The 27,706-nt window shown below is 35.7% G+C and overlaps 1 protein-coding gene across 2 annotated transcripts in view; it reads right to left on the bottom strand.

The window, feature by feature from the left end:
* The window catches only part of ZFPM2 (zinc finger protein, FOG family member 2), a gene marked incomplete at both ends in the record, with an annotated part of 356,071 nt that overhangs the window by 99,283 nt on the left and 229,082 nt on the right, over positions 1 to 27,706 (bottom strand). For both annotated transcript variants that reach the window (XM_083361236.1, XM_083361237.1), the window contains one exon: positions 18,000 to 18,111. In XM_083361236.1, the coding sequence (XP_083217362.1) occupies positions 18,000 to 18,111 (112 nt within the window). The remainder of the gene's footprint in view (positions 1 to 17,999; positions 18,112 to 27,706) is intronic.

Genomic DNA, 27,706 nt, shown 5'->3' with positions numbered 1-27,706 from the left:
AATTCTGCTGACTGCTGACTTTCAGCAGTTTGAATCAAGGTTGACTCAGCTTTCCATCCTTCCGAGGTGGGTAAAATGAGGACCCAGATTGTTGCGGGCAATATGCTGACTCTGTAAACCACTTAGAGAAGGCTGTAAAGCACTGTGAAGTGGTATATAAGTCTAAGTGCTATTGCTAAGGTACTTGCAAGACGTTTCTAAAAAAAATGGGGAGAAAACCTCTGCACGCATATTATTTTTCAAATAATGCAGATAGACAACATCCACACCAAAATGTGTATCCAAATCTGGCTATATCTGCATTTAGACGTTCAGGCTTTATATTCTGACATATGTATACATCCAAGAGGATGTCAAAAATCTCCTTGATTAAGCCTGATTTGAAAAGGCCTTTCTTGGATCAGATTATACTAGCAACTATTGCCATGTCCCCAATCTCCTTTTTTTTTTTTAAGAAAAAGTTCATGAGAAGATAGAAAGGGCATTAGTCACTCTAGACGGAACATCTGTTGAGGACCTGAATGGGGGAAATCCCAATACTGGAATCTTTGTTCAGTCCTGGCCCAATGTTTTCAAGCACTCCCTAAAAATGTTCACGGTGTTGAGAATCTATGGCCTTTTCTCTTTTAACTATGAATTTAGAAATCAATCTCTAAGAAAAAATAATAAGGGAATATCTGAACACAAACATTATTTGAAAACAGCATCTTGAGTTCCATATTAAGTCATCAGAATGCAGTATTCAGAATATAAATAATCAAAATACAGTATAGACCAGGAATGGCCCAATTCTTGCTGCTTTATAAAGAAATAACAAGTACTACATCTCTCTTCATATTCGTATTCTATTTTTAAGAGTTTTTTTGATGCTCTCTCTCTCTCTCCACCCCACCCTCATTATAATTACAGAACTATTTTGGTGGGGAGGATATAATGCGACTTTGAAAGACTGAAGTGCTTTATCATAGCATGTATTGTGAGCATTTAAAATGAGGAAGAGAGAATCCCTGTTTAAATCACTATGAAACCATTTCTGTGAATGACAAAATAGGAAGGTTTTGCAAATGGTTGCATAAACAGGAAAGCTGAATAAATGATCCAGTGATATATCACTTCTACCGCTTGTCTATCCCTCTGGCTGCTTTTAAAGTCCCACTAGAAGGAATAAACTCACCATAGTTAAAGTTTAATACGCTAAGGCTTATAGAGAAAGTATTACTTTCTTCCTGATGGTGTCCAAGTCTATTTTTATGGCAAGCCTCGGGGAACAAAGATATATCAAAAAATAACTCCTGCTTTACAGCAGCATCTTTACCTCTCCTGCAACTTTATCCACCTCCCCCGATGCACAGAGGTATTTTATTCCACACAGGCACAACTACACACACCCCAGCACAAATGTCATTAGCCATCTCTTCCTTAATCCCTCTCAGAACCATCTGAGTGTTTGTCCAGAAATCCTAATTCTGGAATCAGCTGCTGCCTTGCCAGTCGCTCTTTCTCTACATTCCATCCACCAGCCTCCCGGCCTCCTCAATCACATGTGTTGTTTCTCATTTAAATGAACAGTTGGATTCTTTTATTTCTTACAAGTGCTGGATTCGCCTTATCGCCCTCGTTCCTTTGGGGGTTGCCAATTGGTTTTATCCACGGATGTATCATTTCTCATGCTTCCTTTTTTTTTCTTACAAAGAGAAAGAACTACTTCGTCAACAAGCCTCTCCGGAGTGGAAGATTAAAAACCTAGACATCACCTACCTTGCAGCACTACTCCCAACTGGGTTGTGTAAAACTCAATTAAACTTGTCCCTATTGAATTCTGCATTACAGTACATTAAACAGAAAATTCTTCAAGCGTGATGACAAAGCTTGAAACCTTGCCTCAAAGCTGTTCCTTGTAGCTTTCTTTAACATTTCTGACTTTATGGTGCAAGCCTCCCGTTGACACAACTCTAGTCCAGCTAAGAAAAATCACACAGCCTCACAGGGTTTAAAAGAAAAAAAATGGGGGGGGGGAGAGGGGGGGGAAATCTGTGAAAGCTAGGCTTGGTATTTCTCTTCTCTTAGTACATCTATTGAAATTATTTTGCCAGCAGACTAGAACCTGAGATGCGCTATAGAAAAGTGTAATCTAACGATTTCAATTGCAAGAATATGCTCATTTTGTTCAGAGGCTTTCATGCATGTTCCATTTTTTTCAGAGGAGTAGAGTGGTTCACAATATCTCCTATTAGTACATTATATATTATTGCCTGAGGATTTCATCAGCTGAGAACTGAAAAAGGCACCAACAATTCTCTGCCCCAGGCTTCATCATGAGCAATTTGAATAACAGCAGCTTATAGGAAAAATTGGATTTTGAACCCCTAAGTTTTAACAAAAAAAGTGAATGGTAGGCAACTTTAGCATTAGATCAACATCTAGATTCTGAGCACCAGTGGTTAAAAACACAGGGTAAGGCCATTTTCTGCTCCTCTGTTTGAAAAATAAAGGAAACAAGAAAAGTCACATTCAGCCATACAACATTATTAACTTCAGGCAAATTCCCAAAATTGTATGCTTCCAAAAAACAAACAAACTGGGAAGTGTGCAAAAACTATTGACATGTTTCTTCCACATCCTACTGCTGTTCTTATTTTACTGATGATTTCCGTGTGAAGAAAAGAGAGCACAAAGAAGACAAGATACATAAGTTAGGGGCTGGATGGAAGCAGATAATTCTGTAATAAAATTGTTGATAAGAAGTGAGACAGCAATAAGTAAATATGGTAAAAGATATTCTATGCATCCTTCTTTAATTCATTTGATATTCACTGTATTAAGAAGGACTGCTCAATGCCAAACAAAGAAATGGTTTGGAGATTTGTCTGCAGAGAAGGCAACTAGTTCTTTACTGTGCAGAGTTGGCCAACTTTTTTTTAAAAAAGAATTACATTATCAAGATGAGTTTGACATTAAAATATATTAACTAAAATTACTGTTACAAATAAGACTCACATCTATGATGCATTACAAGGAAGCAGAGATAGGAATAAACATAACCACAATATGTAACTTGTTTTCAATTGTGCAAATTAGACTTTGTTAAGAAAAGCAGGCCCCCTGACCCCTTCTGATTTCTTAAATTACCATCCTCTTCTAATCAACAGTCACTCCTGCTGAGGAAGATGGGACATGCAATCAAATGGTTCTGAAGGATGAGAAAACCAGCATAGGAAAGTAGACTTTTTTTTCCTTTAAGAGATGGTGATAAGTTATTGATGTTGACTATTTGCTTGGGACGAGGAAGAAAGTTTCTTCTTTTCTTTTATTCTGCACTTTTTACTTTTTTTCCTTTCCTTTTTTACAGTACATTGTTTAGTCAATGTAGACCAGGGGTGTCAAACTTGCAACGTTACGTGACGTGTTGCAATGTATCACGACTTTTTTCCCATTGCCAGTAATGGAGTGGGCACGGTTTTGCCATGACGCATCCGGCCCGTGGACCGGCAGTTTGACCCCCCTGATGTAGAGTGTATTGGTTTTATTTGTATAATATAATCTTTAATAAAATTATTATCAAAGACAGGGAAGTGGCTTTGTTTTTCAAATCATTTCAAGCATGTATGGAGGTTGCCTTAATTGGGATTACTTTTCCAGTCCCTACTCCATTACCTTGAGGAACAGGCAATTTATTCATTTCCCAGCCTGCCCCCCGTCCCCCAAGTCTGGTAAACAAAATAGCTGCTGAAGAGGATCAGAATTCATGGCTCTTTCCAGCTCCGTTTCTTGATTGGGAGGAGGAAGAAAAACCTACTTAGAGAATTCTTGGAATAGGAGTAGTCCAGGTTTGCTATACATACTGACTAGTCAAAATCCTCTGGGCTTCATTACCATATTGATGTCTCAAATATTTGAGAACTCAACTACTAGAGTCATGGTGGTGCAGTCATTGGAATGCAGTATTGCAGGCTAACTCTGCCCACAGCCAGGAGTTCGATTCTAACTGGCTCAAGGTTGATTCATCCTTCCATCCTTCCGAGGTTGGTAAAATGAGGACCCAGATTGTTGGGGGCAATATGCTGACTCTGTAAACCGCTTAGAGAGGGCTGTAAATCACTATGAAGTGGTATGTAAGTCTAAGTGCTATTGATATTACTACTAAACGTATGTACATACCCACCTTTCCATGCAGTTTGGAAAGTATGCTGTCTATCAACAGCCCTTCAACTGTGTTTCAGTATCACTGTGTTTCCATTCTGGATAAATCAGAGATAAAGCCCTTCTTACACATGCCACACCATCACTGAAAGAGCTGACAGAAGAAGAGTTTCCTTTTGCTCTGCCAGACACCTGCTGCTGATCCTGGACATGTAATATGAGAGCTTCTTGAATGCTTCTAGTAAGGACACACAAATGGTTGACAGAAAAAGAACCTCTACTTATGTTTTATTATGAGGGATATTGCTGTCCACATACCTCAACCGCTTTTGTTGCTTTTCTATTTTAAGCTGTAAGCTGACCAGAGACAGGCAGCCTACACATCAAATAAATAATTGATAAAAATATTTCTGCTACCTGCATGCATGATAAGTAGCTCCAGCTTAGAACCACTGTGGGCTGAGAGAGAGGGGGAGGGAGGGAGGGAAAGAAACAGTGGAGGGGAGGGAGGAAGAGAGAGAGAGAGAGAGAGAGAGAGAGAGAGAGAGAGAGAGAGAGAGAGAGAGAGAGAGAGAGAGAGAGAGAGAGAGAGATCTGCATTTCTTTCTTTTCTAGGATACAAGCTACCTTTATATTTCATGTACAATCAGAAGAGAAGGGAGGGTAGCTCAATACAATAATAATCTATACAATATTGTGTAACTTGCTCCTTTGATTTCTCATTATCTCATCTTATGCGTAAGACAAATGGAAAGAAAAAGGGGGTTTCTAGTAATTGGGGAGGGGAGTTGGCTGGAGATGTGCCTGGTAAGTGTGTAAGCTTTATTGACAAGATTTCAGAAATGGTTTTAGCAGATGTCTCCTTCATAGGGCTAAGATGGAGTAACTGGCCTAAGGTCACTCAGCTGGCGTTGTGCCTGTAGGGAAGAGATGGGCAATTAATTTTCCCAAGGAGCCACATAAGAAATTGGGACTGCTGTGGAGGGCTCTTGCTGTCCCATCCCCATTTCACCCCTGCTCTACCCCTGCCCCTCCCCCACCACACCACCACACACCACCACTGCAGGGCGGACAGGACTGAAGGGCTGGATGTGGCCTATGGCCCATAAAATGCTCTGGTCTGCTATAGGGGGACTGGAACTTACTGTCTCCAGGTTTCTAGCCTGGTGCCTTATGCTATACCAAACTGGGTCTCAATTGTGGAGTATTCCATCTTTTTGTTTTTTTAAATGAACTTGTAATGCTTTTTTGTCTAGGAGACAGTTCAGTATGGATAAAAGGTAAAGGTAAAGGTTCCCCCGCACATGCGTGCTAGTCATTTCCAACTCTAGGGGCCGGTGCTCATCTCCGTTTCAAAGCCGAAGAGCCAGCGCTTGTCCGAGGACATCTCCGTGGTCATGTGGCTGGCATGACTAGACGCCAAAGGCGCACAGAACGCTGTTACCTTCCCACCGTAGTGGTCCCTATTTTTCTACTTGCATTTTTACGTGCTTTCGAACTGCTAGGTTGGCAGAAGCTGGGACGAGTAACAGGTGCTCACCCACTGAGCCATGTCTTTAAACAAATGGTCTTTAAAACAGTTTATATAACAAATGCTTTTAATTTTTTAAGTTAATCTTTCCACTTTCATCAATGTGTAGGTTTATTAGAATTTAATATTAGATTTTAATATTTTATGAGTGAACAATTGAATAAATCCTACTTATTTTGCAGCAGTAATTTTAATTATATTCATAGCTACCTTAACTACTCTTGGAACTCTTAGAAAAATCATGTTTCCAGCAGAAAAAATGTTTTTACCTATAAAACAAGTTTTCTTCTGGATACACTGCAGCAAAACACTATTAGCTTTTCCTGCCACTTTATGAACTGCCTGTGAACATCACACAGTTTCACAGTACTTGTTATTTTTTTTAAAAGATCCTGTCCACTTCTTCCCCTCTCATATGCTTCCGTTCCAACATTTCTGAATGTTTGTTTCGTGTAACAAATCAACCCCATTAAGTTCATCACAATTGCAGAGTTGAAGGTTAGGGCATATCAGTCAATTGTTCCTGTGAATGATCCCTGTGCATATGTGTTGTGTCTTGTTTTAAACAGAGACAAATCTTTGTTCTGATCTTCATTGAAGTGTTTAGTTTCCTATCTGCAATCCATTCAATAACGCTTGCACAGAGAAGCACTGTAGCATTGCCATTTATGAAGATTATGCTATAAACCATTATATTATCAGAGTTCATTCTTGAATGATTTAAAACAGGGCAGCTAAAATTCCCATAAAATCCTTTTAAACAAGAAACAAGTAAGCTTCTTCCATATTTTAGCTGTATAAACCATGCATCTTTATTACCAACCTTTAGTTTTTCAAGCTGTCCCTCCTGAACTATAGAGCATTCAACTGTATAATTTTCTATTTTTTCTCTAATTGTCTACATTCTGTTTTTGCCATGATTAGATGGGATATGCTATGGAATAATGGTAGTGAGGATTGCAGCAATGATGATGGAAGACCGAGTTGAAATCAAGATTTGAAGAGTACCTTAATGGATCCAAAAATGACAAAACTATTAATATTAAGAAATTACCCAATGCATTTCCATGCATTATAAATCACATAATACGTTTTAAGCACCAGAATGAATATGCATCTGAATGAAATGAAACAGATAGAAAAATGATAACTGAGTGATGTGGAAGCTATTACTTTGATTACAGTTAACATACTTATAATTGTACTAAAGAACATTATGCATTGAAGACCATGAAGTATTTGTTGATAAGTGTCAGAAATTTGTAATCCACTGTCATGATTTTGAGGCATGTACTTTGATATTAGAAAACGTACAGATTGCCACACCACTATTTACTGTATTTTATGATCCAAGATTCTATTTAGTATTGACCTTCATTGCAGTAGTGAGCAAAACATGAGTGACAGTCCAATCCAGGACCATGTTAAGCTAAGGTAATTGAACTTGAACAAGTTTATTGCATTGATTTCAGTGCAATTCAATCAGCTTAAATACTAATACTTCTGAGAAATAAACTGAGATTATAAAACTATAATCAACAATATAGTTACTCCATATAGACCTATTAACATTTGCCTGATCTAAAGGGTGTGTTAAATATGAACAAAATAAAACTTTCTTAGCTGTGCAAAGAAAACTAAGTGTATAATATTATACTACATCATTGTATGTTCAGTAGGGCTTATTCTCAAGTGAATACGTATTGAACTGCAGACCAAGAGATCATAATCTTATTCCTGTCCCTTTTATTTTACTTAGGCAAAAATAAATGGGGTATTAGGATTTCGGCCGTAGTTATGTTTTAATCAATCTATACACTAGTGAATGTAACATTGATTGGTAGTTAATTCTTTGTTACATAACAGGTTGTAAGCCCCAGTCATTCCATTTAATACTTACTGATCAGAACTAAATGCTAAGTGTCTTTTTTACGTATTTGCCATCAATATTAACTGTTTTATGTCATAATTACTCTGTACATAACTGACATTATCCGGTACCATATAGGTACACAGCTTATACTATTTAGTGTAAAATACTATAGCCAAAGTTTGACTCCTTGTTTTATGAAAAACTACCATATTCCAACCCTACATGATTTTGTCATAGAAAATTAACTGGCATTCTAGAATGACAATAGAACCTATATGTTCCATGTACGTATTACCACCTATTCTGATTCTATAGCATACTGAAGACAATTTCCCCTCTTCCCAATCTGTTAATTGCTAGTATCTTTTTGGCTCTTTAAAACATTAAATATCAAAGCATTTTCTCTAGGGGGAGCCATGTAAATCTTTCTTTCCTTGGAGATCTGTAATCAACTAGAGACCACATAGGAGCAACAAGAATTTGAATATTTTGTTCCATGTATTTGTTTAGGTGCTTCTCCCCAATATCCAGACTGCTTTTCAGTATTGTTCATTATCAGGGATAAATAATATTCTAACATACAAGATACTGAAGTGCACATTAGGTAAAGTGGGCAAACTGAAACTGATGGATGAACCTGGAAGGGAATGAGACAGGTTGTTACAAAAACCAGCTTTTTGTCTTTTCCACAGGATGAAGGAATCAATATATATATATCCAATAAGAAATGCTATTTATGTTAGAAGCTGCTACTATCAGTAGAAAGAGCAGGCTTGGTATCTCTTTAGAGGAACAGCACACAGAAGCAGCCCGTAATAAAGTCACCCTATGTGGATATCAGAACCTGCATTCATATAGTAAAGATCATTTTATAATTTACACATTTTGTAAAGCCCATGTATCAGAATATATAGTTTGTAATCTTATGATCCCTGGGGCTCTTTTAAATTCCTTTAGTGAGGGGTCCAGTGATGACTACAGTAAAGGTAAAGGTAAAGGTTCCCCCGCACATGTGTGCTAGTCGTTTCCGACTCTAGGGGCCGGTGCTCATCTCCGTTTCAAAGCCGAAGAGCCAGCGCTTGTCCGAGGACATCTCCGTGGCCAGCATGACTAGACGCCAAAGGCGCACGGAATGCTGTTACCTTCCCACCGTAGTGGTCCCTATTTTCTACTTGCATTTTTACGTGCTTTCAAACTGCTAGGTTGGCAGAAGCTGGGACGAGTAACAGGCGCTCACTCTGTTACGCGGCACTCAGGATTCGACCCGCCAAACTGCCGACCTTCTGATCGACAAGCTCAGCGTCCTAACCCACTGAGCCACCGCGTCCCTGATGACTACAGTAGTGCATGCCAATAAAAGGTATTTTGTTGCATCTACCTGGTTCCTTACACACAGGGGACATTTTCCAAACGGCAACATTCATCTTCTTTGGAAATTAGCAGTGACTTATAAATATAACGACCAAGTAATTATTTTAATTGTTAAAATCAACAGCAGGCAATGTAGTAGATATGCACTGCAGAAACAGATTTAAAACCTAGGTTTCTATTATCAGAGAAGAGTAAGTTCTCAGATGTTGTCCTTTTCATCATTATTCTTTTACAAAATATATTGCCTAACATTCATGTACTCCTATGTCATAAACTAAGAGTGGGAGCATTTGACAGGAATCACTATGAAGTAAGTTATGGGTAAATTCTTCCTTGTTTCTTTTCATGCAGACCTTTTTGCCCTCTATTCCAATGGGGCTGTTTGAAAAGAATAACCCAGGTTTGATATTAGGCACCTAGGTCATGGTTTCACCTTGACAATAGCTCTTTTATTTCAAGCAGTAACATTTGCCAGGATCCCTAAGGTGTTTTCCTTTTTGTCAAATCCTAGCTTTTCTTAAAGGAAAAAAAACACAGCTATGAGAAAGGAGGAGAAAAAAAAAGATAAATCTTAATTCACAAGCCGCAGGATTATCTCTCTGTTTTCAGCACAAAACTTCAAATTCAATTCAAAAAGTGGATGTGTGTTAGAAGGCTGCAGATTTAAACCTTGTCCACCATGATCAAACTGGATTTATGGAGCATCATAACTCTCCAGACACCATCCAGCAGCTTATTAATTTAATAGACTCCTGTCCATTCCATGATGTTCCTGCCCTGACAGTCTCTCAAGATAAGGCGAAAGCCTTTAGACAGGACCGAGTGCATATATATTTTCTTCTGTTTTCTTGGGTATGGTATTGTCGACAACTTGAAATCTGTGGCTCAGCAAATTTGTGATTTCTTTTCTTATTAAGCTCGCACCAAAGACAACAGCAGCTACTTTTCTGTGAAATTGCCTTCCTCAGACACAAAAGAATGTTACTGACTCAAAAAACTGTAACTGTATTTTAAAATTTTTAAAAAAATATGAATCCATTTCTAAGTGATCTATTCCAGGATTCCTTGTCAAAAGTGAGACCAATGTTTAGCTAAAATGAAAGATTGAGTTTAATGGAAAAGTTCCTACGTCTGTGAAACATTTAAAGAATTCTTCAAGTTTAAGGAAGGTATCTCCAATATAATCAGTAGTTTTGTAATATAAAATAAAGTTCAATTGAAACAGAATTATAAATACTTTAGCCAAATGTAAAAAAAATATGATTATATTTTTTAAAACTGAAGGTTCATAAGTTCCATAATTTCTCCTTTATTCTGACAGGAACAACAGAAATCTTTCACAATGGATTGTTTCATGAAGTACAACAATTGTTTATTTTGGCTTCTCCAACGTCTAGTGTTCCAAAGGAACAAGGCCCTATTTAAAGTTCTTCCCCTGTAGCTAATAATCACAAATAAAATGGTGTGGCTTTCTTTTGCTGTCATTGACAGAATGATTTGCTCAACGTCTAAAATATTTCCTAAATGTGCAAACTTGAATATTGCATACAAAGGCTTGCATATGAAATCTTGGAAAGAGATTACATTAAAGAGTACTAATTTATGTGTTAATTTGAGATGAGAATTTTAAGATTCAGCACCATCTTACCTTACCTTACCTTGATATAATCTACATGGCAAGTATATGCTTTTTCACTGATGTTGTATCTCCCCCTACATGCTTCCCTCTAAGTCAGAGATGCCACTTATATCCACGTTTCTTTTAAATGGCAACCATACTGCTGAGAAATTTTCTGTTTGTTCTTTCTCTCTGATATTTACCTAGTACTACAGGCTGCTGGGAAATGAAGTTTGTTTCTTTGGGTTTTGGACTGTTCAAAAAAAAATCTTGCTAAAACTACTTCAATTACAAAATTCCTACAGAAAATTTCATTTCCCTTTTAATAAATTGATTTGGAGAAAAAATAGCCATTTTTTTGCTATATCTATCCCAATAGCTGTTGCAAGTTTTATTTCAGCTAATTTCCACTACAGCAATTGCACTCTGTAGCAAGATGTAATATAATATACAATTTACTCATTTTTAATTTATCAAACAACAATGCTTGCAGGCATTATAAAAAGACTCAATACTCTAAAAAGGGATAGTGACAAGGACAACAGAACAAATACATTAGGACATTTCTGGAAAATAGTCTACAGAGACTAAAAACCCAGTGGCTTCTTGTTTCAAAAATGAATATTTAATATATAGTGACTATAAAATGTTATTTTTAAAAAAAATGAAAACAATTGTCATAATCTTTGCTTAGGACCATCACCTTTCCAAAACAGGAAGGATAGTTGTGGACAAGTGCAACCCATAACAACTGTGGAAAGATTTTTGGCCCTTTGGAAGTACCATGCTATCAGATTTGCAATAACAGCAGTCAATTCAATGGGAAAAAGAATCTGTGTTCGGTTTCAGACAGATTGTAGATTTGTATCAAGACGTATTTGCTATCTTGCACCAATATAGCACAAAGCACAGTATAATCTGGCAAGCTACTGATAGTGAAGACAATCTGGAGCGAAGCCATGCACCAATGAATGCAAGAGGCTCAATTAAATTAGGGAGACTTGTCCTATGACAGACAGGGTTTTCCCCACAGTGCTTATCATGCCATCTTATCAGTGCCAGTATCTACATAACACACTATACTCTAAACTTATGTTAAGAAAATAAATCTAGTTTCTCATTATCTTTTGTGCCTAAATAAATTAACCATATTATACATTAAAACAATGGCCTGGTTTACATGCTAAGACAATGTCTGGGCTTTGCTAAATGCTAAACTGCAAACTGTCCAGTTCCATCTAGTTTGGGTTATGTGTGTTAATCCAATCATAGAGTAACAAGAGTATAACATTCTTAATCTGGAATATGATAGGATTTCAGTTTCAGTTTCAGTTTTATTTGATTTATATACCGCCCTTCTCCCTAGGGACTCAGGGCGGTTCACAGGGCATATATAAATAACGATACAAAAGTTAAAAGGGAAATTAAACCAGTGCCCAGTTAAAAAACAATAATAAAATGGTAAAAAACACCAATTTAAAAACCCATAATCCCCCATCAGGCCAGACCAGCTAATTCAAATAAATGGGTCTTCAACCGAGTTAGTCCTTGTATGACAAGCAATAATGGCCGAAGAAATATCAAGATGCAAAATGAACAGGAACATAGCAAAAGCATATGAAATAATAAAAGCATATGAAGCACATATGTATATTCTCTCTCTCTCTCTCTCTCTCTCTCTCTCTCTCTCTCTCTCTCTCTCTCTGTATATATATATATATATTCATGTAAAAATATTTAGCAGTGGGAATTATAAAATCATAAGGAGATTAAGTTAGCTAGTTGTGAAATTCTAATATTGCTTTTTAAATGACTTCAGGACATAGGAGGTGCTAAGGTTATTATCTGTTATCAGGAATACAGTGGAATTGTATAACTGGATAATAACTAAACAACTGACACAATGTAAAATTACATTATCAGTGTGTTAAAACAAAATTGCACCCTAAAGGAGTCTACATGCCAGCTCAGAGCTGCAGTGTAATTATGCTTAACTCTGATAATTAAAATACAACGGAGATCAACAGAATCATTTTCATTAAGAAAATTATTAATGATGGTGGTATAATGGTAATTGATTGCAGAGCACCACAGGATAACGCCATGCAGTATAAACCAACATGTTTTAATAATATGTCTGAGACTGTTTTGATATGTCACATACGGTTGAGAATGTTTGAAATTAAAGACAGAAGCAATGAGATATATTAAAAATGAGAAATCACAGAGTAGCTGTTCTTAGGATATTTTATTTTCTAAAAAAAATACACAAATCCCAAAGTATTTGAAGCATATATTGCGTTATGGATGAATGTTCTGTGTGCTGCAATAAAAATAGCCATTTGCAGCATCAATTATACAGCCGAAACGGAACAAATATTTCTCAAGCCTTCTGTCATTTCATTTCATGTTCCGCATTGATCGTTTTTACATTTGTGATCATGATTTACTGATATTATTTTGTTTTCTATATAGCTGCACCGAGTACTTTTAGCCTTCATTATTTAGATGACCAGAAAACAGCATTAGTGCTTTTTCCACTGCTGTTCAATGCATGCTTAATGAAATGTGAGGGGATAATGCTATGTAAATAATAATTGATAACTGACTCAGCAGTGACAATTTATGTGTAGTCGCATATGCTGTAAAATGTCCAGATCCTCTTTATTTGAAACCTGATGTCTCTTCAGGTTTGAACTTTTTAAATAAAACAATGATTTTGTTGAATATGTGTACATTTTCAAGAATGCATGTCTTTTCCCTGTTTTTTTATTTACATCTTGTTTCCTAATTAAATTCTAAAGAGTACTTTGGCTAGGCACTACTTACTTTTATTCCATGACCCACAACATATAAACAATAACTTGAGAATACTCCCATTTTTATGATCCTGTAATCCATGAATTTGGCATAGAGTTGGGGTCACTAAATAGAACTGAGCACTTATTGGCCAAATACCTTTCCTGCTTTATTCAAGAAAGTGTAGGCCAATTAAATAAAGGACTTAGTGATTTGCAGCAAAAATAAAAAACATTAAATGTGATATATCTACTTTAAAACATAGTCATATTTAATGATAACTGTTAGCATCATCCTTTCATAGCATATCTATCATCCATCCATCATCTACCTTAGATTTGAATGGGCATCAAATCTACATATGACCCTGGGCAGTGAACAGCAAATTATGTTCTACATGGGGCTGCCCTTCTGGAATATCCAGAAGCTTCAGCTGGTATAAAATGCAGCAGTGCAGCCAGTAATGTGTGCTTCTAGAACAACACGTTACACCTCTGCTCCATAAGCTGCATTGATTGCCAGTTTAGTTCCAATTCAAGGAACTGCTTTTGACATTTAAAGCCCTTCAAGGTATGGGGCTGGGTTATTTGAGGGATCATCTCTCCCCCATTACATCTGCTCATCTCACCAGATCTGGCAAGAGAGGCATACTGTGTGTCCAGTTTCTCAAGGAACTAAACTTGGCAGGTCCAAATAAGTAGGAACGTCTCTGCTCTGGCACCTACCTTATGGAACATTCTTCCCACTGAAGTGAGATAATCTCTGTCCCTCCTTATTTTGCAGAAGTCCTTCAAGATCTGGTGCCTTGTGGCTTCAGGGGATCAGTGAGATCTTGAGGTTGTTTCATTGCTGATTAAATCTTGTGTGTGTTTGTGTGTGTGTGTGTAGATGTTTGTGTTTCCCATGTTTATTGTTTTTAAGTTTGCTTTGCTGTACACCACCCAGAATCATTCTTGTGAGTTGAATATACATATAAATTTGATAAATAAATAAATTTAAAACAATAAAAATATCAATAAAATCAGAAATATTATCACATACCGATGACCTATTTTTTGTTCAGACCTATCAGTAAATACTTTTTTCTATTGGAAAAGATCTTCCAAAGTTACTTAAGCTAAACTAGAAAAATCTGGGCTAAAATGTTTAGTATTTTTGTTAATATGCTAATCAAAACAACTTGAATGGTTTTATGAGAAACACGTTCTATAGTAACCAGTACATTTCATTAAAAATACTTCTGTATTTTCAAACAACTAAGCATGTACTGCATTTTAAGAATACAGGATCAGAATTTCATTGCAATTAGCAATGACTAAAGCACATCTAATTTCCGTATTTGTTAGCTATGATAAACCTTTTGCTGAAAGAGTTGTATCAGAAGCAAAGTTTCAAGTTTCTTAAGAGAACAGCAATAGAGACTGGGAAAGAATATGCTGTCATCACCAGAACTATATAGTCTGAAAGATTTTCAACAGGACAAACGTGGTTAGAATGCTTATTGAAAGCAGACACATATTATGAATACCAGGTTATTCATTATGTGGTTTTTGTTATTTTATTTCCTAAGGAACTTGGAAGGACTGCTCGATCAGCATGATACACAGTGGAGATCTCACTGTTTTCTATAAACAGATGGAAACTTTCTATTCAGAGATCGAAATCTAATCTAACTTTGAGATGAGCAAATGATACAAATTGCATTTTGAGGATCACAGGAGTATCATTACATGGATTATATCAGAGGTCCCCAACCTTTTGGGCACCAGGGACCGATTCCATGGAGAGAGGTTTTTTTCACGGACCAGAGAATGTGTGGTTTTGTGTGCTGCCTGCATCCTACGGATGAGGCTTTGCTTGTTTGTGCGGCCCAGTTGCTGGCATGCCACGGCCCAGTACTGGTCAAGGGACCGGAGATTGGGGGCCTCTCGATTATACAATACAGGCATTCCTCAACTTATGACCACAATTAAGCCCAAAATTTTTGTTGTGAAACTTTGGTTAGTGAGTTTTGCCCCATTTTATGACCTTTCTTGCCACAGTTGTTAAGTCAAACACTGCAGTTGTAACCTTGTTGGTAAGTGAATCTGGCTTCCCCATTGACTGCTTGTCAGAGGGTGGCAAAAGTGATCACATGACCTTGGGACACAGCAATGGTCATAAATATGAACTATTTGCCAAGCATCTGAATTTTGATCACATGATCACAGGGATGCTGCAAAAGTCGTAATATCCTTATTCTACTCTGTCATATTGCCTCCAAATCTAGTGATTCACTTGTATTTTACTACTTTAAATTTGCTGGGGACAGTACATTACCCAGCAGAAATGTCAAAACTATACAATGCAGCTGTTGTCGCCATATCCTGTTGCACTGAATTTTGCCATCTCTAACTATGAAATTTGATTTTTCAGTATCTTCCAATTTTATTGAATCCTGCACAAAAGTGATGATCCATTCACTTTCGTGAAGAGTTCAGTCTTACTATATGCATACAACATGAGTTAGTGAAACGTCCTCATTAGTATCATTTCAGGCTGCATTTTAATCAAATAAAAAGCAATGTATGTGTAATAATGCTGAAGTTAAAATGAAATGTTCATTTTTAAGTAGAAAGAATTTTCACACTCAAACATTTAACAATAAAACATTTCATCAATCTTAAGGAGTATAATCTAAGAGTGATTTTATCATGTTATCTGCTTTAAGAGATATATTGAGAAATTGGTAACTTTATCACTGCTCGATCAGATTTTGAGATGTGATAATATAAAAAACCAAACAGCATTAGGTAGATATTGGAGGAAAAGTCAGAAATATAATGAAATTTTTCAACTGTGAACACTATATGGCTTATTTTTTTACACTGTTATAGCAAAAGTTCTGTATAAACTGTCATCAGTAACTTATTTAGAAATATAAAGATGCATACTAAAATATAATATGTGCTAATATTGTACTATTTTATTTTTATTCAGTGTGGTCTTCTGATGTAATGTATCTTTGCGGACTATGTATGTATGTATGTATGTATGTATGTATGTATGTATTCATTCTTCCTCTTTGGGTTTGGGCTTGCCCCTTAATTAAATATTTTCAGGTTACAAACACTGTGTGTATATAATTATGTCATAAAAAGAATGCATAAGATCCTGATGTACAACTACTAATGTAAATTCTGTTTTCAATGTTTCAGTTTTCAGTGGCCCATCCTCTTAAAAATGTACAATTTGCAATGATTATAAAAACAAGATTTAATTATTTATAGTAAGGTTTAATGGTTCTTTATGTTATGATTGGGTTATTTGTCTGGACATCGTACACTGAAATAGTCACAAGGTTGTTACAATAAACAAATATTTAATCTTTGTAGAGGTTTTAGTTAGGAATTTTTTAAAAAAAACTTAAAAATTTCCTAAAATTCTTCAATTTCAGAAGTAATCACAAACACTGAGAATGAGAATTTATCACTTAAAATGTGAGCCTAGTTGAAAATACTAAAAGTAGGAAGGAAAGAAAGAAATATATTAGAGTCATAGAATGGGAAGTTTAGACACAACACTGAAGAACCTCTGGTCCAATCCCTTTGCTGTGCATAAACTCACTACTCATTCACAGATCCATAGGTCCACATTACATTTTTTCTTAAACATGACCACAACAAATCTGATAAGGATGGAAATAAAATTCAACTTAGGGAAGATTAACTCCCAGTTTTATCCCATTGTCCCATTGCTTATCAATTGTTTGCATCGTTCCAAATACTGTTCCCCAATAGCATCTTAACTCAGAATTCCTGCTACTTATTCATTCCCCCATAACTCACAATGTCTAGAATCTCACAAAATTCTGAAATCCTTTTGAGGTTACAATGCAACTCTAAAATTACATCTAACATTTGGTATATCTGCTTAAAACCTCATTTTTCTTCTGATCATTCAGCTTGGAAATTTACACAGTGGTAAGCAGTTATACTTAAGCATTCTAAAAATAGTGTGAGGTTAATCCACAGGAACTGCTTTGTTTAGGTTTTTTTTACACATGGTAACTCATATATTCAGCAAGCCAAAGCTGGAATCTGATCCCTAATCAATGCAATCTTTCAGTTTTCAGAACCTTCAAAATCACAGTTCTCACAATAATCTTCTCCAAAACAATACATTTTTATTTACTTGTCACAAGTGGTAATAATTTATTTCTATTAGGTTAAAACTGCAACTGGGTGACCCTCTTTTAAAAACTCAAAAGAATGTTCACAATAGATTCATGGCTTAATACAATGCAGTAAATTTATCTTAGGTTAGAAAAAAGAAGTATGAAGAAGTGGCTGCATTTAAACCAGACACACTCAAAATCAAAGATCTGGGAAGTATCCGGAGAGGTGCTTGTGTTGCAAGTGAAGTAGGCAAGCTTTTTGTATCAGAAATGCATCAAGTAGAAGAAAGATATATGCCTTTAAAATATTCTGTTTGAACACTGAATGATATATGTCTCTGTTTCATGCTCATGAACCAAACACTTATCCCTTACTTAAAGTGGTAATATAGAAAAGTGAGTTACTCATCTTTGCTGCTTTTATTTGCTGTCTATTATCAACGAGCATGTTTCTCCAGCACTGGGTTAATTCCTTATCAAGAAACAGGAAGAAAAATTAGCTTGGATTTACCTTTACTGTACACAATGCAGTTGTTTTTGTTGTCTTCTACTCCTTGCCAAGTCATATCCAGCAACCACTTGGGGCCCGCAGTCAACACCATAGGGAGTGGAGCTTTTGCCTTCTGGGGAAAAAAGGTAACAAACATATACCAGTAAGCTTGTGTTGATTACAAATTTAAACGAAACTAGTAGTGATAACTTTTATTTGCCAACTAATTTGATCTCCAAATCGAGAAACCGTATATCATGACTGATGGAGAAGGGCAAGAGGAAGAAGACCAGAAGGAGAACAAGAAGAAGGAAGAGGGTTAGTGCTTTGATAAAAATGAATGGCAGAATTATTATTGAGGATTTTTCTGAATGATAGCACTGGATCAGATCAGATTAGACAAATCTCTAGTGGCTTAGAATTATAAAGAGAAGGTAGGTGACTTTCACAGCAAAAAGCCAGTGTTTAGAAATGAACTTTAGACACATTGTACTTCATTATCAAGAGGATCTCTATTTCCTGAAACAGACAGGAAAGAATTTAAAGAATCAGTATCCATTTCAAAGCCTGAGTAACATTTATGTTTGGTGGGAAATTATTCTGAATGGATAATGTATTTTCTCCCTTTTTTCTTCTTTGAAGCCAGTGCTTGCTTTTACTATTGCTGAAATAATGATTATAAACTCCAAAAAGAACATTTGCAGCCAGAATGAATTTGAATGACCAAATGTGAGAAGAGTGCATTATATATAACCTGATTCACAAAAGACTGAGAAACACACGTGAGTTGAAAAAGCATTTCCTCAACATGTTTTCCACGGTGCAGGTTAGGACAGAAAAATTCAAATCAATTTTGCTCAAGTTCACTGCTAATCTTAAATGCAAGGAATGAACTGATCTAGAATTTAGAAAGGCTTATCCCCAGTTTTTTCCCCCAATGATTGGTAGTAAAATGCTATTTAGACAGTTATCATTAATCATTCCTTGTTCTGCATATCAAACATCTTGAAACTATAACTCAAAGTGCAAAGTACAATGGAAAGACTCTCTAGGTAATAATCTAGCAGGCTTTTTTATTTTTTTAATATAGATATGGTGTTTTTCCAGAAGCTCCAGACCTCTCTTAGAAATTCTGTTGTCGTTCCTATCCCTGATCTAGAAGTCAGAAGTATAAAGTTAAAGCTTAATCCTATGAGGCTTCTGGACCAGCCAATAAGGACGAGCTATGTGATGCTCTAACCACACTTCTGCTCCAATGCTAAATTTTTAGGTAGTGCACCTCTGCCACTGTCAGATCAGGATATGCGTAATTACATAGAAATCTACTCGGTTTTCTTTACTTAAATTTTTTATTATTATAATTGGTCCTCAAGTTACAACCACAACTGGGACCAGAATTGCCATTGCTAAGCAAGGCAGTTGTTAAATGAGTCATGCTCAATATTACAACTTTTTTAGCCCTGGCTGGCAAGCAGATTACTGAAGTTTTTAAGTAAATCATGCTGTTGTTAAGCGAATCTGGCTTAAGCCATTGTTTGTCAATCACATGATCGCAGGACACCACATCTGTTCTAAATACGTGTCTATTGCCAAAGAACTGAATTTTGATCAGATGACCGTAGGGATGATGCAACAGTCACAATTGTGAGGACCGGTCATAAATGCCTTTTCAGTGCCATGTGATCCCTTTTGCAAACCTCTGACAAGCAAAGTCAATGGGAAAGCCAGATTCACTTAACAACCGTGTTACTGCCTTAACAGCTGCAGTGATTCACTTCACAAGTGTGGAAAGATCGGTCATAAAATGGGGCAAAATTCCTTAACAAATGTCTGACTTAACAACAGAATATTTGTATTGGCAGCTAAAGGGCTTGGAAATAGGCATTCCTGGGGGAAGGAGGGGTCAAAAAGTCAAGAATGTTGGCTGTGACCTCTTCCTCCTTACAGAGTTTTGATTGTTCAAGGCTTTGATGCCATCTCAACTTTTGACCCCTTTCCTGCTTCGAAGGGATGTAAAAGAAGGCTTGCCATCCTGCACTTGAGAAATGAGATTCTAAAATCTCTATTCTGCCTTTGTTCAAAAGAAAGGCAAGTTTTAGCTTCTAATCTTTTATTTTAAAAGTGGGAGGATCATCCTAAATTCACTGAGAACATAGTAAGAGAAGCTGCCAATTTTTTTGAATGGAGGGGGGTCATCTTAAATTCAGAGTCCTCTCCTTCCTGATAAATACAGCATTTCTATGTTTTATAATGTCCAATATAATATTTCTCCCTGGGCATTAAATAAAGCTAGTATTATCATATTTCCAGTATTACTGGAATTTAACATTTCAACATTCACTTGTGGCAACTGAAAAAAAGAAAGTGTTTTACCATTATGAGTCTGTTGATAAAAAGCTCATGTTACCAGAGGTTTATAAATCAGACTTCCATGATTAATAATTTCTTTCGTAACCGAATTCTAATACATAAGTCTTGATGCATTCATTCAAAAGAAGGAAATAAATCCACATATGTGCAGATGTGTTATCACATTTGAAATGAGTTTCATTTTACTTTTGTAAACTAATTTAACACATTTGCACTTCCTAAATCAATACACTAATTAGAACACATTTACAGTAGTTTGGGGCAATTGTGCTCAGAATTTTGCAGTAAAATAATCCAGGACTTTGTAACTCCTTAAAAATGAAGTGCTTGAAAGCATGCAGGAACGCAAATGAAACATCAGTTTCTTAATCATTAAAGAAGTGATTGCAACCATGTAATCTAAACCCTACCTTTTTTAATGCCTTATTCATGCAACCCATGTAAAATAGTGATGGGGCTTCACCTATGTGGTCATCTTTTTGTTTGTTTTTACCTTTCACTGGATACCCCTCCAGCTGTGCTTTTTCGAAGCTCAAACAGCTGTTTAAAACCACTTTTGGCTTCCCTTCATCCATCTGTTTCAAAAGATTTGCAAAATCCTATTACTTTGCAAACTAACAGATCACAAAAATGTGTATCCAAGACAAAAGCAAACACAAAGAGGCACATAGAAACAATCATATAGAATAGTATAATTAGATACAATTATTATTTTTATTTTAACAATCCTGTAATCCCTTGCATTAGGGTGGAGACAGGGCAACTGAATAGAGCTGAGAGTTTACTGGCCAGATGCCCTCCCTGACGCCTACACGGAGCTCACAGCAGATATTTTCCCTTTGCGCCCAGATAGAGAAATATCTGCCACTACCTAGGACTGATTGTGAGGCAAGAGCTTTACCTTTAGGCCACGATGCTGCCCATAATTAGATATAATTATATCTATGTCAAATGAAAAACATAAAAAGAAATATATTTTTAAAATGGTTCATGGCTTTTTTGGCATGCACTTAAAGACTCCTTCCTTAAGTTTTATTTCAATTTAAGCTCACCTTTTTTAATATAATGTATGAAGAAGGCAGAATTGAGCAGGAGGCAAAAGTCAGTTCTTAGAAGTTTGTTTATTTATTTATTTATTTATTTATTTATTTATTTATTTATTTATTTTAATTAAATTTTTATACCGCCCTTCTCCCGAAGAGCATATCTTAAAACTACAAAAGTACAAAAGTTAAAAAAGGAATTAAATTATTGCCCACAATAAAAAACAATAATATATATATATAAATATTAAAACCCTAAGTGATTCCCCATCAGGCCAGGCCAGCTTGTTTAAATAAATGGGTCTTTAACCCGCGCCGGAAGGAGCGGAGATCCGGTGCCATCCGGAGCTCAACCGGCAGCTGATTCCACAAAGCCGGAGCGCCCACAGAGAAGGCCCAACCTTTCAGATGACTTTCAAAGATAGGTTTGATTGAGTGTTGGTGGGTAAAGGAGAAAAATAATTAAAGATTTTAGGATTTCTTTTAAAATATTTCCCATGCTGTTCTCTATTTTGGGACTGGGAAGGCTAATCAGCTAGCAAGATTTGCTTCCCCCCCCCATTTGTCAATCTTCAGGTATTTTCCTGCTAACAAATAAGCACCTACATTTAAAAAACCCACTAACCCACTACTTGATCTGGCTTTCGCTACATGGAGCAAGGCTCTGTATTATTTGGACTGTGGGGAAATAAAAGTTTGAGCACTAATGTTGTATTTTCCTGGGGATATGGGCTATTCTTTCATCTTATTGTGGTAAAGGTTAGCTGGTCATTTCTAGCATTCATAGTGACATTTGCTACTGGAATTATCTTTATGTTAGGATCTGTTCTTTTCAAAGGAGATCAAGACTACAGACAACCTAACCTGGACAACTTATTCTCATGTTCAGCGACATGATTAAGGAAATAAAGTTTTATGATATTTTACTCAAATATACACATAATATAAAAAGGTTTACTTGTGGCCTCCATGCCAAATGCACGCGTATCAAAGTTAGCAACAAATCTCAGCAATCAACTTCACTAGCCTGATGGAGAAAAAAGTGCAGTTTAAAAGAACCTTAAAAACTGGTTATTCCTTCAAATTAAGGTATTTGGTAAGTTAGGTTGAGGATGATGTGTGAGAATGCTGTTTTTTATTTGTTCCCTTGGAGTGACTGTGTTTTTTTCTATGAATTATTGCTTTCTTACTTTTTAATGTTGTAAAGCTGCTCAGAATCATTTAGGAGTTGAGTAGCCTAAAAATTGGATGGATGGATGGAACAGACAGACTTCCAGAAAGCCATCTTTTGAACTATCTTGCCATTTTGGATGTTTCTCCCCCCTCAGGTATCTGCATTTCTCTATTATTAATTCAAGGGGTTTTTTGGTGTTTTTTTAAAAAAATCAATTATCTCTCTTAAATCTTCTTCTCTTTACAACCTTCTAATGTATTTTTCAGTGTCACCTTTCCTGTAACAACTCTGAATGCCAAATCTTCACAATAAAAAGGCATACTTTTAAAAATAAATTACAAAAGAGCTAACAATCTCTAATTCAAATTTTTATGACATATAATTTTATTCTAACCTTAATCAAATCAGAACCTATTTTAAAAAACCAAAACTGATATCAAATACTTACAACAGAACATAAATATGACACATATCTTGTAAATTTTAATCTAAGTTAACAAACCTCTGATCTTTAGTGCTTCATGTAACAAAACCAGAAAAATATTTCAGTATTTTTCAATTATTCTGTTTCAGGATCAGACCAATTGGAATAAGGCAGGCAAGGCCAAAAGTGGATCTCTTAGGGAGCAATTAGAATCTGCTAATGAGGATAAGAGAGGTTAAGCAGATAGCTGCTTTTTACCAGCCTTTCGAGTAATTCAGCAAAGAAGTGAGGTAACCCTAAAGGGCTGTTTATGAAGACCCAGAAGGTTAATAGAGATAAAAATAGCCTGTAAGAAGCTTGACCATACTATTGCTTTTTAGCTTAAGAGGAATTGTTCATAATTCAGACATCTTAAAATGTACATCTTGTTCTAATCAAGGTCTATTACTCATGATTCTTTAGGTGCAACATCACAGTTTTCTTGGCAGCAGTATAAATTAGTTTGCCGCTACCTTCTTCCCTATTTTTTCAGCTATTTCCTTTCCTATGGACTTTGTCTCTTCTGGGTCTCCTATTCAAACAGGAACCAAGACTGTTCTCACCTAGCCACGACCAATTAGGTATAGGCACATTGCCCTAAAATATATTCCTGACATTAGGGAAATTGTAGCAATTTATTTTTCACAGAACCAACTAATATTTTTTAACCTGACAAGAGCACAGTTACTCATTTTCCTTTTTCAAAATGGCATCCTCGGAAGAAGCAGTCAGTCTTGCCAGAGTATAAACAACTGGTATGAATATTTCAAGCAATGTTAAGGAAAAAACATAAGTTGGACCAAGATTTAAAACCTAAATTTAATTTAACTTAAAATATAATCAAAATCATGTTAATGAAATACAGCAAATATTACTTATTTCAATGCTTTTATAACCTTAACTGTTACCTGACCTACTGACCTACATTATAATCTAATGATATTTTTTTGAAGGCAATTTGAGAGGTTGAGGTCTCTACGTCTAGCTCTGGTGTAGACAAAAAACCAAAGACGGGTACTCAAAAATAAAACTAGTTGTATCGTACTATCAAATGCATTTCAACTATTGGCATTATGTAGAATGCCACATACACAGTTATGCAGAAGTTTTTTTTTATTTTAATATCTCATTTTTAAAAAATCTTATTCCAGAGCATCACTTTTAAAAGCATACTCATTAGCAAATTGTTTAGCTGAGTTTCCAGGATAAGGCACATAAAAAAATATTGTCCTTATGGACCAAGCAATCTCAGTGAAATAATTAATAATATTCAGGAATCAAACTAAGATTTTATTATTCCTTTGGCCTTCTGTCTGTTTCCCTTTGGTACCCTCCCTTTCTTATGGTTCAGAGAGGAACACATTGTTTTTTTCTCCTGCTATATCTGTTTTGCCATGAAAGATAATTCTGTATTTGGCTAAGGCCTGAAAAAAGAAAACATAGTTTAAAAACTGCTGATTTGTGTATTTTAAAATCTTCTTCATTGTTTATTCATTAGTATTTACAAAAAAGAAATAATGCCTGAATAAATTGCTGCCAAACTTGGGATGGGGTGGGGGGAATGGGGAGAAGTAACGAATGGAAAATAGAAATGATTATTCACAGATGGAATCCCATATGACAGCTGGGCTTCCCTGCAACTAGAGAAACCCAACTGTTTACCCCGGGAGATGATCACTAGAAAAACAACACACCGTTCCCACACTTGACAGACTTCCACAAGCTTATAACAAAGGAAATTTGAAGAAAGGGAGGGAGAAAAGCAATGTATATTCAAATTGTATCTCTATAGCTGCCAATACAGTTTACAAAGGTTTTACATATTAAGGATTCTAAACTACTACAAATAATCAAAACTTTCAACTCTTCTTATAATATAAATCAAGATAGGACAATATGGATGTAACTTTGTTAAGCGGTGCACATTATAAATCATCAATGGAAAATCCAAAAGCTATGTACTTGTTACTTTTACGTTGTTCTTGTTGTAAAGCACTTAATCTATAAGGCGGAATTCAACTGTAATTGTAATAATGGAGAGATTCTGATGAAGAAAATTCAATTGATGAGATCCAAAAAAAATTGGCTGTTTCATAAAGTATTCTGAAACAAATGGTCTAATTTATCCCCCTACTGAGTCCAGGAATCTAAATTAAAGCATTCCCAGTTGATGTCTTTACTGCTGGACATCCTGTTCTCTGAGAAATATCTAATTTCTATCTCTTCTGCCTATTGATATCCAATTTGTACTTTTTTCCCTATGGGAAAAATAATGCAAGACTTTCTTCATATGAATATTTGGATCAATTCAGACCTAGTAAAACGAAGAAAGTCAAAAATTGTTGGTAAAAAATCAGGGATGTGTAGTCTTTTCCAAATAAAAGAAATGAAAAGATCATTTTACTTTTTTGAGAAGATGGAGGTACTACCAGGCAAAGAAAAAGGAATGTAGCCACATTTAAGGACTTCACATGATAGCCCCCTCCACCTAGATGAAGAACCACTTATAAGTATTCTTTGAGTATGATTCTCAAGCCAGTTCTGAATTCAGCTATATCACCCAATCAATCACTAATATGATAAGATCTGTTTTTGACACATCCATGTTAATCATTACATTAAGATCTTCTACCAATTCATCTTTATTTTCATTTGTTCCTCACCAATCCATCTTTAAAATTACTTTATTTTCTTCTTAAGTCCATCTTCAAAATAAGTTGTTCATATCACAATTCATGTTTAAAATAAATGTCCCCTACTTCAGTATATGTTTCATTCTTATTGAGCTAGCTGCAAAATAATCACTGAGTTCTCTGGCTATAGAAGCCCCAAATCTGCTAATAAATGCTTGGATATTCAGGAAGGTATCAGGAAGAAAGTTGTTAGAAATCAGCAAGAAAGGAAGATGATCTTAGTTGCAGAGGTTCAAATCAACAAAGGTGGGCAAACAGGGGAATGGAGAAGGTGTTCTGAACTCACGCTCAATTTGGGACTCTGACTTACAACAATTGAAATGTCTCCAGACAGTGGAACTTACAGATGTACTGTTGGAATCCACTCAGGATTTGTGGGAATGCTGCAAATTACAGAAGGACAATTATTTTGATATAAATTCCAGTGCATTGGGTGCACTCTATGCATCTAAATGGTTTGCCTTATCACAGATGACATCAGAAAGTCACATATTATTTTGCAGCCAGCAAAATAGTCCTCTCTGCCAAAATTTGCTTACAAATGGAAAAATGGCAAAGCTTATAATTAAACTAAAATCTTCGCATCTACTTTTATCCATATATACAGTACATCAACGAAATAAAACAGGCATAAACAGTCATTGAATACATCAATGATTAGAAATTATTATAACTCAAACTCTATATTTTACAAATCATTTTCTTACATTGAAAAGACTAGGAACTGAAATACAATCTGAAATGACACTCCAATTGGCTACTTCACTTCTACCACATCTTGTTGCATGTGTGGACGAAGCCTGAAGTATTTCTTAATACCTGGCTTTATAATTTAGATGACTGACTGTTCCTAAATGATGAACTTTACGGCCATCTGTATAGCTTTGCTTGGTTCATATTTGTTTTGTCCACATGAATTCCTACGAGCAAAACAGCATGAATAGAAAATAAATCAGGTGTGAGCCAATTGTAGATTGCTATTCAGTTCAGAAATAATTATTTTTTCTAGATTGAATATACCTATCCTCAACTGTCTGTCATGTAATTTGCATCAGATTTTGAGACCCCATCTTCTCCCCCCCAAATAACACAGAATCCAGTCTAATATTTTGCATACAAAATAATGTCTAAATTCATAAACTGATTATTTTCAAGAAAGAATGAATAAGAGCTGGTGAAGTAGGGGAAAATATACTTGCAATTGAATTGAATTGGGGGAAAAAAAACCCTTTGTGGTTTTATTCATTTTACTTAGATCAGCATTACAGATTAATATGAAAAGTCCCTTAAGATAACTTCAAACCAGGTGATGTGTCCACTATCGCTTTGGCATCACTTTTTCAAAAACAAAAACTAGCCAGAGAGATAATTTCAATAAAAGAAAAACATATTTCATGGAATGACACATTTTTGTAAGAGAATATACTGAGCAAACATAGTGTTTTAGCAGAGTAAAAGCTTTCAACTACTGAGATTGTAATTACTGTGATCACTTAGAAGAAAAATCAAATGTACTGATGCACAAATGTATCCGCTATTGTAATTTAACTATTCTTTCAAAAGATTTTAGTAATTATTATCAACTGAAATAAAATCAATAATTTATAACTGAAATAAATACAATCTCATCCCTGCTCTTGTTCTGCATCAGTCTTGCACCTGTTTCTAATATGAATTCACCTATGTACCGGGACTGATTTCTTTACATATGCAGCATAGTCAGTGTAGACACTCCCTTCTTCAAAATCCACCAGAAAGCTAAAAACAAGACATCTTAAAAGAAAATAAATAAATGGTGTGCTGGACTCTGAGATAGCAAATGCAGAGATGTTAAAAATGAGGTATTGTGCAACCTGCAGAAAAACAGAGTTGGGGTGACTTTTGGATCTACTTGCTACAGATGCCTTGTTCTCATGTTCCTCCATCTCCAAAACTCAGCAGTATGATATGTAATCTATTCTTTTCCCTACCCGGACAAAATCTAA

Source organism: Vipera ursinii, assembly GCF_947247035.1.
Source record: "Vipera ursinii genome assembly, chromosome: 3".
NCBI lineage: Eukaryota > Metazoa > Chordata > Lepidosauria > Squamata > Viperidae > Vipera > Vipera ursinii.
The sequence above is the reverse complement of the archived record's forward strand: the minus strand, read 5'-3'. Positions and strand labels throughout refer to the sequence as shown.